Source organism: Anolis sagrei, chromosome 5 (genome assembly GCF_037176765.1).
Source record: "Anolis sagrei isolate rAnoSag1 chromosome 5, rAnoSag1.mat, whole genome shotgun sequence".
NCBI lineage: Eukaryota > Metazoa > Chordata > Lepidosauria > Squamata > Dactyloidae > Anolis > Anolis sagrei.
The window spans coordinates 132,649,585-132,662,137 of record NC_090025.1 but is presented as its reverse complement, the minus strand read 5'-3'; the positions used below and the strand labels follow the sequence as shown (position 1 = coordinate 132,662,137).

General features: G+C 36.5%; 1 protein-coding gene across 17 annotated transcripts in view; it reads left to right on the top strand.

The window, feature by feature from the left end:
• Positions 1 to 12,553, top strand: part of FOXP2 (forkhead box P2) — a 402,068-nt gene that overhangs the window by 269,935 nt on the left and 119,580 nt on the right. For 16 of the 17 annotated variants that reach the window (XM_067469068.1, XM_067469057.1, XM_067469056.1 and 13 more), the window contains one exon: positions 3,761 to 3,850. In XM_067469068.1, the coding sequence (XP_067325169.1) occupies positions 3,761 to 3,850 (90 nt within the window). Of the gene's footprint in view, positions 1 to 3,760; positions 3,851 to 5,535; positions 5,612 to 12,553 lie in introns of those variants that run through there. The other variant, XM_067469071.1, reaches the window with a different exon arrangement.

The window sequence follows — 12,553 nt, the reverse complement described above, 5'->3', positions numbered from 1 at the left end:
GCTAATTGTTTTATAGATTAAATAAGCTTTCATGTGAATTCCAGAACTGATTTTTTAAAGGTACGTTGCTCCCATTATAACAGGAAATGACAAAAACCCACACATCATTCATGTATAAGTCTAAAAAAAATCAGTCAAATGAAATCAACCTAAAAAATCTGGGTCAACCTATCTATGAGTAAGTGTAAGTACTCTATCTTAACTCTTGTAAAAATATCTTAACTCAGGTAAAAAAGAAATCCATACCCTTCTCTGGCTTATGAAAGTGTTTAGTCTATCTCAGGAGAAACTAAAAGGAGCACCATCCTCTGTTACTCGATCCACTGTGGTGTCCCCTCTGGCTCTTTTGAATACCTAGGTGAGAAAATTGCAGTAGTCAGGGGCATCAGGTCCCCTAATTTGGCATTGATATTTTCTCCTCTTTGAAGAATGACCCTCAACTTTGACCTGTCCGCAGGTCAAAATCCACAATTTTGTCCCCCAAACTCGCACTTGATTTAAACATGAGATCAGCTTTGACTTATACACGAGTATATGCGATATCTCTTGTGTGGTGTAAATGAACTAATAGAGCTGAATATTATAGAGGTTCAACTAGTGCCAACAATTATGTTGATTAAAAATCTCAACAACTGTTGATGTGTTTTTGAGAAGTAGTTTGGAAACCTCCGACCATAATGAGGGGGAAAAAATTACAGGAATCTGTAATATGCAGCCTAAGAATTGATCCCAGTGATGTTTCCTTCTTGGTTAAATTCTCTCAAATGAGTTGGTGTTCTACTCCTGTGTGTTTGCTTTAATCCCCTCTGTATGATAAGTTTATTGATGTATTCAGGTAGTTACCATTAAAAAAGAGGCCTGTTTCTAAAACTGGGGGGGATCTTTTCTTAAAACATTTGCACTTCAAAGGACAAATGTATTTGCTGTAACTTGGCATCCAAATGATTCAGCCTGGCCAACACCAGATCAGCTCCTCTGGGCCATCCCTTTGCCCTCTGTGTTGCCACTGCTGCTCCTCACCAGGCACAGAGTTCTGTGAAATCATCTGCTGATGTATTAAGAGGGCTTTCATGCAAACAGAAAGGAGGGAGAAAAGTGACTCTGTCCTTCTGGCTGATAACATGGGTGCTCTATTTTTGACATAAGTAGAATGCCCAAGTGCTCACACAGATTTCTGTGGCTTGAGAACATCAGCAGGAGCAGCAATACAGGGAGGAATCATTCCATTCCCTTGCACTGATTAGCCCAGGGAAAGGGTGATGGCAGTGTCTATAAGGACAGGGATGAAATGGAGTAGCTGTCCAAAGTGCAGTGAAGCCCACAGATGCTGGATTTTCCTGCACATTTTGGAGTATCTTCTGACTTCACCTAAAACGAAGAAAAGTCAAGTTAAAGATGTAAAACCCACAGAAACTACTCATTAGAAATTTCCATGTATAGTGAGGACAGCATCAGATTCAAGTTGAGTCCACATTTTTTATTTGTATAGATAAGCAAAAAGGATCCAAATAGGTCTATTCTATTTGGATAGCCCCAAATAGAATAGACCCATTCAATCAATTGTAAGGATGAGTCAAAGTGTAGGTAAATCCCATAAATTCAAATGGCTCAACTCTAGTCAGGACTGAAAACAAGATTTAAGCTATTATGTGGTAGGAATTCTTTCTGTGAGGAGCAAGGTTTTCAGCCCTGATTGCATTCTTTTTTGGCCTTTGGTGTTCTGACTACTGTATAGTAGATGTTTGCATTAGGTTCCTCTAGTTTTGCAACCCATGACACCATTTCTGTGCTTGGTTCTTTCTAGAAATGGTCAAATGAGCAAGCATTTGTGTTACAACGACATCTTTAAGAAAGTATATGAGTGTTTATCATCTGTGCAGTTTCCCTCACTTCTCTGCATCATGTTTCACTCACAAAATAGGGGATCTTTTTTTTTTTTTGCTTCTATACACTACATTGTGTCTGACAAAGAAGTGCCCCAAAATAGAATAGATCTGTTGGGGTAATTTTTGTCCCAGCTGTTTTTGCCTATGAAAAAAGAATCCTGTACATGACAGATGGCTGAGTCTCAGAGACAGACTCTTGAGATGACGGTGTCATAAAATGCCTACAATGTACATCTAGTTCTCTGTTACTTCTGCTCAAAAGCTGGCTCTAGGGTGCTAAAGTGCCCCTTCTGGTAGGCTTGAGGATTTAAACAAAACTTGATATCTCACCTATAATTCAGAATTTTGCAACTTTGTATTGCTCATGCTGACTTGCAGTTACTTGAGAATTGGAAAACAAAAGAGAAAAGGGGGGCTGGAGTCATTGCGGGTATCTTTGTACCTACGCGGAAAGTATGTACTTCAGAGTTGTACTAGTGGCTTTTACAAGGAGACAAATCTGTGTTCTTAGGAGCTGGTGATAGCGCATGCAGTTTGTTTACTTTGGTTTGCTGTGTCTGCCTGCCTTCTCTGAAAACTTGCATGGAGCCAGACTGTAGCAGCCCTCTCTCTGTCTTTTCATAATTGATCAGGGGATGACTGCTTTCCCTCAGGGTTAAGACGTGGCAACTTTTTCTGTTTGCTCAGCATCTCAATGCAGTAGTTCAAACATTGTTCACACCAGCTGGCAGTGTAATGCCATATGCACATCTTGTCAAAGCAACTGTTGTCATGGATACTGGAAACTACCTTAAAAACCAGCTCATTTGACTCTAATAAAAACTATACCTTTCTTTTATTAACTTGATGGTAATTTTTAGAATGAATGTAGTTGGATTGTACGTCCTCTGCCCTGTTGATAGCTTTTTCCATATGTTATTATTCTACAGAATATATAAGATATAGTTTAGTAATTTCACATTGAAAAGTTCAAACTCACTGAATTTGTATGGAGTAGAAGCACAATTAAGTAATATTTAGAGTGCCTTGTGGTCAGTTTTGAAATATGGTTAGATTTGTTTTAAAACCAAAAACTTTTTTCTGATCTGTACTACCCATTTCTCATTTTTAGACTACATTTTTAAAGTTAGTTTTTTCTAATAATTGATGTCTCTCTGTACAGTTATTGTGCTATTTTGTTTCATTTGGATGAAAGATTTTTAATGCTATATTTTGATTGCAATGCTATCACCCATAGAAGCTAAGCTGATTGGCTAAGTAGTGGTTTCTTTGTTCTCGGAGTTTACTAAGAATGCAAATGAAAGCCACTTAATTTTATTTGGCATTAAAACTCCACTTTATTTTGTCAAACGAGAGGTTTCCCCTTGAATTATAAGTACAAAAAAGTATTTTTAATCTTCAATGAATATCCTTATTAATTCACTTTCAAGATAATCTGATGTTGATTTGTCAAATTTAATTACAGCTTCCGGTAACACTTGAAGTCTACTGCTTTTGCTTAAAACTGTAATATGAAAATGCAAATTGAATGATGATTTACAAGGGTGTGAGCATTTTAGCTGCAGACAAGTTCCTTGTGGAGATGAGGCTATTGATGCGGTTTATGATTTTTCCTCTTCAAGCACTTTATATAAATTAATACTATTTCCTTGAGGATTTGTTACACTATATATTTTTCCACAATACCTGGCAGAAGTATTTTCTGAAGATTTTTTTCTTGGTGTATATTAAAAAAGATGTAAAGTCTGATGTAGTCAAGTGATGTAGGAGAGGCCAAATGTTGCTGGCATGTTATACACTGGGTAAGTTACAAGCTATCACATTTTTAGTGAAACATTTTAAAATGCTTATTTCCATGTTGTTTTTACTTTCAGGCATTGCAGGCAGCCAGGCAGCTGCTTTTACAACAACAAACAAGTGGGTTGAAATCTCCTAAGAGCAGTGATAAACAGAGACCACTACAGGTTAGTAAAACATCTTTACATCTGAAACCGGATTGCTAATCAAGAGCACTCACAAATTCCTAAAATGTACACAATTGCATGTTGATACCTTCTTGCCTATCAAATATTTTTTTTCTTACCATTTGGTATTGTAATTAATTGAGAAAAAGAATTTTACAACAGCTTGAAGTGGCTTAAAAGGTTGCAGAGATTTCTAAGATGTTTTCAGCAGATAACTGGACACGTTTGTGTGCATTCTTTTGCACCCTCTTCTTTAGATAGATTATAACCAAGTGAAAGACTTTCAAGAGCTGGAAAGCTTTCAGAACAGTTATCTGAATACACAAACAACCTCCTGCTATTAGGACAGTGGGTTTTGTTGTATTAGTTGTGTGTGAAGGAATTCCCACTATCATTATTGTCTTAAAGTCTGAGACAAAGGTTTTTATCATGTGTTGATGCTATTAATCATAAAGTTTAACAGAAAATGTGTGGAGTGTATTTATGTAAAATCTTTTGTATCCAAAGTTGGAAAAATTGGATTCTCGGGTTTTAAAACATTTGTTTGTAAATGTTTTAGAAAAAGGATTACAAAGTAGGCAACTGCTGAAAAGAACTAGTTTTGATTCATTTTGAACCAAATTTTGAATACTTCATGGCCGATGTTTTAAAAGTTCCTAAAGTGTGCATATAATGTGTTTCTGGGAATACCAATAGTGTTACTTTTGCAATACAGCCTTGTGGTTTCCTTAGTTCTTTCATAAGTACATAGAAGGGTTTCATTGTGATACTACTGTTTCTATACAAACATCTGAATATATTCTGGGATTTATTTTCATTAAACCAGAGCAGGACTGGAATGTTACAAACTCTACATACAGGCTGCCAAAAGTTGTTTCTGTCTGACTGTGCTTCATGTGCCATTTGAAATTGTTGAATTTGCTAACCCTGGGGTCAATCCTAATTGCCAGGAGACTCTGTATGGCCATTTCTTACAGTTCAGATGGCTAATGCTAGTGGTATGGGGCTTCCCATGCAATTGGATTGCATTACATGAAAAGTTGTTTTCATGATTACCATTGCCACATGGAATGCTATTATGCAGAAATAATTTGACAGCTTCCATGTGGGACCCCACCTCTCTAAATAGAGACAAAAAAAGTAACATATTTACTAGGGGAGAATAAACATTTTCCAGGTTCAGATTTGGAGTGAAATGAGCAATCTTGGCAGTGTTTATTTCCATGCAGTCACACACCTTCAAAAACACTTGTGCAAATATTCATTTCTCCAGTTTTCTTTGGCACTATTATTACTCTTGGTTTCAGAACCATTAATCTTCTTTGTTGCTACCTTTGTCTCATATCTGGAATTGTCACATGAATGATCTGAATATCAACATGCTACCCTTGGTTATATGATGCCTCAAAGGAGGAGTGATGACAATGTAAATGAATAAGATAATCCTTTCTCATGGCATCATGAAATTTGCTGAAAGGATAAAGGATGTTTGTCTCTATCTATTAATAATTTGGGTTCAATTTCAGTGGGGTATATCACTCTTCTGTGCTAGGAGTGGGTAGGGAAAAGGGTTCAGAGACCTGGGCGTATCAATTCACACTTATGCTAGGTGAAGTACCACCCTACTCCAATGGTTCCATAGATATGTGGAAGCTTGGTTTCTGATTATCTTGGGTCATTCACAGATCACTGTGTTGCTCTATGGACCTCTGAACTCTCAGCCGGAGATGATAGCCTTGCTGTTGTTTCAGGATGAAAGATGTGAGTAAAGAGTCCCTAATTTTGCCAGTGTTGCACCTGCAATACACTGTAAACTGTAGCATCCAAAGTGGTCTACGTTCAACTTCTTATTTATTTATTTTATTTTATTGTCCTTGAGGAAACAATAAGTTGGAATGGAATTTGGATGTTGTTATCCCAGGATAACAAAAAAGGTTGGATTAAAAATCAGTGTTTAAGGATAAACCATGGCTTATTGTGACTAGAATGCACTTCAGTGTGCCTGGAGCTCATGCACCCCATTTCTTTTCCCTCTGTAGGGAAAATAACAACATATTACTTATATATATAATTAATTGCAGCTTTGTACTTAATTTCATCTAGACTCAACAAACCATGATTAAACTTGAAGGTTTTTTTAAAAAATCATTGTCACATTATTGATTAAGAAGCTGGCATGTTTCCACTATCAATCAGCTTCAGAATGAGGAAGGGGGCCGGCCAGAGCTGAGAGCCTGGCTCCGCCCCCTTCCAGATAGTTCCAACCAGAACTAGAATTCTCTCCTTCAAAGGTGGAGGCAAACTCCTCTCCCTCCACAGCTGTGCAGTGGAGGTAAAGCTTCTTATATGGCAGTGTGGACCCAGATAAACCAGTTTAAAAGTTTTAAATGATAAAGTATATATAGAGAGGACCTTGGTTTTTGTTTTTGTATTTCTGACATCAACTAGTAATATGAAGGCTTGTGTCCTTCTTTTGCGGGCGGGGGGAGTAGAAATGTATATCCAGTGTTCTGTAGTTTGTACTTGGCCAAATTAACAGGTCAATGCAGAATTTTAAGTTGCCTTGTGTCAAAAGTGTTGTTTGAACCAGTGTTGGTAGAGTAGGTTTTTTTAAAAGTTAACTGTCCAGTTGCTACTATCTTGCAGTCCTAAGCACACATACTACAGACTTAGCGTTTATTCAGTGAATCTGAGTAAAGGTGCATAGATTGTATTGTTAAGAATTTTAATCTGTAAATAAGATACACTGAACTCAGTGGGACTTATTTAGAAGTAAATATTTATTATTCAATTGTCTACTGAAACAAACTAGTCCATCAGTCTTTAAAGTTTCACATTAATGTGTTTCTAATTTCCTCTGTTTTGGCACAATTGACTGTTCTGGCAAATAGAGACAGAATGGAACTGCATTATATGTCTAATAAAAAACCCCTAATAAAATGTTATACCTGGCTCACACATCAGCAAGTAAATGGGGAGCATTAGGTAATGTTTGCCTTCACATCTCCAGAGTGTACCATAGTTTGATTTAAAAGGAGGGCTGATTTATATAAATGTGGTATTTATTTTATTGCGAGTTCCATTTTATACATAGTTTTGTTATTTTCTAGCATGTAATGGGCCTTGATTATATTGGCAAATCCATTAGTTGAAAAAAGACTGCAAGAGAAATGTTTCTTTACATCTTGAGAGACATTGGGGTAACATAACAATGCTTGGAACTTATTCTGTGTTTTTTTTCAAAAATATGTGCTTCAAGCAAAACCTGAAGTTATTTCTAGAAAAACACCAGTGTTTTCCTTTTTTTTTTTGTTGAAAACATCATGTTTGTGATGCTCATTAACTAATTTACATCTTTACTTAGACTACAGATAAATGTTTTGGAAGATGAATGGTACCCATTACAATCTAGTACAGCAGTGCTAATACTAGCTATAAATGAACTTGCTGCCATGTGTTAAGGCTTCATGTTACATTTAGAACTTAATTTTAAAACATTTACATGAAACCTAAAGTTTAGCTTTGAAATCTCTGGATATGGATGCAGAGTCATCTAATATGTATGAAAGTGTTAAACTCAGAAATATTTTAAACTCCACTGAATTTAAAACATAATTAGTGAATTGTGTGTGAAAAAACTGTATTTCAGTGGAGAATTTTCTATCAGCACCCTCACTTTGGTGAGTGTTTAAAATATTTGATATAAAAAGTAAGGATATCCTGATTTTTAAAAGAAATCCACTTAGGATTAATATAGTGTATGAATGGTGCATATCAGAAGGTAGGCCCACATTATTTAAATTTGATGAAAGTGAGAATAAAAAATAAAAAATAAATGAATCTGTTATTAGAGTAAGTTAATTGTGTCTCTGTAGTATAGCATATGCTTTACATGCAGAGGGCCTTTGTTTCAATCCCTGCTATCCCCAGTAAAGTTGAAAAAGAAGCCAATGTTAAATCCATTGCCAGTCATTGTAGCCCATATAGATAGACGAATGGTGTGACAACATCTAACAACATTTTCACACTGGGTCATTAATGTGAGCAGCCCTGTTCTTCTGCCACCTACAGAATTCTGGGAAATGTAGTTTTGGGTGGGGCCTTTTGAATACTCTTCTACAGGGTGCCTCACCTTCCCAAACCACATTTCCCAGAATTCTGCAGATAACAGAAGAACGTGGCAGCCTGCGTTAAAGCCCCAGTGTGATAACATGGTAAGACAGCTTCCTGTGATCCCAATAAGGACAATTCCACACTATGTATTCAGGCCTCTAATCTTTCCTTACTGAATGCTAAAAAATAAACAGTGGCTTGATAGCAACAATCTTCTGAGTCAATATTTGAAATTTAGGTATACTGTTTTTCCTTCTGTTCCCTCCCTGGAACAGTTAACTAACACTTCTAGCTTTGTTATACAGTTCTGCCAACTCTATGGGTACCTTTTCTTGCTTTTCTTTTTAAAGATAAGATAGACTAGAATGGTGATTCATATTCCAAACAAGGCTGACCAGTATATTCACACAAATTCATTACAATAGTTGTGGGATTTATTTCAAATTCTTTCCTAACCTTTTCATTACTGCTCCACAGTGCATTGATGTGTCTTTTTGGTATTTGTTTCAGATAACAATAATTTTCCTGTTAATAATTCACTTTAGATACCATCAATTCAGATATCATTGAGCTATATTTTTACTTTCCTTCTGGGGATTACTCTTCCCAGAATAACTGGGTGTCATCTACAAAACTGGCTTCCTTTTTGCTCTTTCCAGATTCTGATAGGTTCTGTATTTTATACACAACCATTTCTAGATCTAGCTATCATCTCAGTTTCTATCTTCATTTCCATCCTAGTGCAAGATGAGTGACAACTATTTGGATTTTCCCCTATGATCTGCAAATTTCTCTTTTAAAATATGGGTTTTGCATCATGAGTGTTTTGCTTTACTATAGCTGGATCAGTGTCTTTCCTTTGATACATGTAGTAAGCTATAGAAATTAGTGTAGAAAACCATGGCTTATCAATGCCAGAAGCTTTGTTTTCTCTGTTGTTAGTACTTTCACATTTTGCATTGGAAGTGATGTGTCAGGAAATCATGACTCCTGAAAGCGAAGGGTTAAGCTCTCTGTGTACCAAATGCGTTGTATAAATATCAAGCTGTATGGAATACTGGGTTGTTAAAGCAAGCTTTGTTTGTTTAGCATGAATGCTTAATTGAAGTAATCATTATATAAAGTTGGTGTTAGGGAAATGAAATGTACCTATAGGTTTAATTACTTGGTGTTTATTTTATTAGCCAGCAGGGACAAGAAAATATGTGGAAGACACACGCTCACACTAAATGCTTTGAAAATCACAATGCATCATCTTACAACAAAAATTGCAGATGATTTACCAAGTGTTAAGAAGAAAGAGATAACCATACCATTTACATAAGCTCGTGGTATTTTTATATTTAATTATTTCAAAAGGAAAAAAAATCAGAAGAAATACAAATATTAAACATGTAGTTTTGAGTTACATGGAAAGGAAGCTTTTATCTATAAATAAAAGTGGTGAAAATATACGTTATCACAATATATATTGTCTTTATTTAGAACTAACACTAAAGAATTGTATAGTGTTCCTATAGTTTAGTACTTCAGGCATAAACTGGACATGTTTCTGGCTTATGCATCCCCCATTTCTAGGAGTGTTTTGAAAAGAAGCACTGGCATTCTGTTTCAAATTAGCCATGGTTTATCATTAAAACCAAAACAATACAAACTGTGGTAAATTTACACATACCAGTATATATTTTACCTAAAGAAGAAGGATGATCTGGAGAATGAATGCTCAAGAGGAGATGCAATCTTTTTTTGGATCTCTTCATATCTTTAGTTGCAGCATCTCCATTTTGTTGCTGTCTGTGTGGCTCTTTATTTCCTGCCATAGCCCAGACAAGATAATATGTTCCCTCCACCTCCTCCTTAATCTCCTCCTTTCATTTCCTACTACTTTTTCTTGCAGCTGAAAGCAAACAAGCATCATGGTAGCAGGAGCAGCCAGGGAAATCCAGTCTACCAGTACTTGACTTGCCATGTTGTGGCTGCCCATTTCTCACTGCTATGCTGGAGAAGGAGAAGGAGGAAGGGACTGAGGAAAGGCAAAAAAAAAAAAAAAAAAGCAGAAGGGTGGCCAAATGAGACTCAGGAAGGATGACAATGTGCCCCTCTCAGTGTCCTTGGCTTTGTCTTCACAGTGCTCTCTCTGCCCTCAGTCGGAAGAGTGCTGGAGAGGAGGCAGGGCATGTTATTTACGTCACAGTAAGCTTCATTGGGCACTGTAGGGCTTGGCTCTGAGTAAAAGTTTGGTGGACCCAGCTGTTGGTGCTCTGTTAGGCCCGAGGGTTACAGAGCAAAGAGAATGTGTTTGTGCAAAATCATCTTGTAATAATATTTTGTATTGAGTTAGTTATTATGCTTATTTAAATAAAACTGTTTTAAAGTTGAATGATTTTATTTCGTTATAAACTGTTAAGATCTGAATAGTGCGAACAAAAATATGCACATTAACAACACATTTTATCTAGATTTTTTTCTATGTTTGGAAGGGAGCTTGACAACTGTGTGTAGATGTAAAGGGGGTCAGAGGAGTAAAAGGTTGCTGTAACACATTCCGTGAAACAAAAGTGAAAACTAACTAGCTCTTCATCTGTACATAATGATAAAATTAGTGAGTTGCAAATATCAGCATATGATTTTATTATCTTCCAATGCTTTGGCATTACAGCTGAATACAACTACTGAAGAATAACATGGCTTTGTAATGTAAGTTAATGCATACACAAATGTTTGAATACTGCTAGGTAGACAACATATGGCTGGTTGCCATTCTGTAGCAACTTGAGTCACTTATTCTAGGCAATGCAACTGGAGTGGCATGTCCTTTGGAAAATTTAGTTTTGCTCAACATGCTAAGAACTACTTAGTAGAGTTCCTTTCTCCTTCCATGCATTTCAATTAGGATCTTCAAAAATAGTTATAAAGGAAATGGAGGAAATTGCATAGCAAAAAGTTATTATCATGTAACATTTATGCGTTGTTACTGAAACCAGTGTTTAAAATTGACTTTTCTTTTAGGAAACCACATTAAAATGATTTTATTGTAATGGTAGAAAGAATTTGCATTCCTCAGCATCTGGTACTTAATTTAGCCCTACCCTTTGAAAAATAAATACGACAATTTGTTCTTGTGTTATTCACTGGCATCATGTTGTTACCACCAACAAAACTGGTCCTGTTTCCATAGTGATAGCTGTACTTTTTGGAATAGCTGGACTTTCATTCAGGTGTTCACATAAACAATGCCTTTAGACACATTTAAGCTTGAGTCCTTGGCTACTCTGTGTAGGTTGCCTGGAAGTGTGAATGAGTCTGTGGTTTATGAAAATAAATTAAAAACATATTTTTACTGTACGTGATGAGAACCATTTTTGCTGTTTTGCCATTAAGATATAACTAATGTAATGCTGTCTGTATGAAGAACTACTGGTTTTGTTAGCAAGCACTACTGTTTCCTTCTAGCTATAGCCTTGTTACGATGAATGGCTATCCGAGTCTCTCTTCCTTTACTTAATGATTAATGTATAGACGTATAACAGCTTAAAAGTTATTTCTTCATTTCATTGGTTTAGCAGCTACAGTTATACAACTGACTGTATGCATCCTTCTGTATGTCCTCACCTTTACATTTTTGATGTTCTATACCTTCACATCATTTCTGGTACACAACGATCTTAAGGTGGCCCTATCACAGGGTTTTCTTGGTTTGTCTATGCTTTCCTTTGAAGCTGACTTGCCCAACTTCGCTTCTCTACTGAAAATCATTCAATTCTTAACCTGCTGCTCACAGGAACAGTGAAGTTATAGGAAGTCTTTTTTTTTCAAGCTGATTCAGTAGTGTGGGGAACACAGTCAAACTGATTGCCCTACTGCACTGTACATAATTCCTACATATGTGGTAGGGTATGTCCTTGAAAAAGTGAGAGGAATGGAGCACTCCTATTGGTACTGTCTCATAGAGATAAACTGATTGGATGGGTTCAAGAATAAGAACTGCCTCATTGTGTCAGACATAATGAGACATTTGAAAGAGGCTTTAACACACTTTCTCTTGTAGAGGAACTCACAAGACTATGATGTGGGCGAAAGTATTGCCCATCACCAGGATCCCATTTTGGGGCAAATTGCTTAAGCATGTAGTGGCTAAACAGTTTCAGACATTCTTGAGAGAAAAAACAATATCCAGATCCTTTTCAGTCTTGTTTCAGACTTGACTGACAACATGTTCTCAGTGAAGGACAGAAAGATTGCTAAGCATTTAGATCTTTCAGAAGTTTATGTGAGCATTCACCATGCTCTCTTGTTGGACTGGTTTTCTGTATTGGATTAGCCCATTGGAAGTCTGTTTCTAGGTTTCTCAACCAGCACAGCAAATAGTCAAGTTGTTATGTTTTCCAAAGGCCTGTATTCCATTTTTGTGGGCTCCCAGGAAACTGCCCAAACAGCAAACCAAGTCTCCTGGTGGTTTATTTATTTGGATCTCTGGCTGCACTTTTGTCATTTAGAATGATGGTATACTTTTCATGCTCCTTCCTTTAAACTGAGCAGCTGTTAGGCTTTGTCCAGTGATTTCAGTATTTGTAAGTTATAGATGAAATG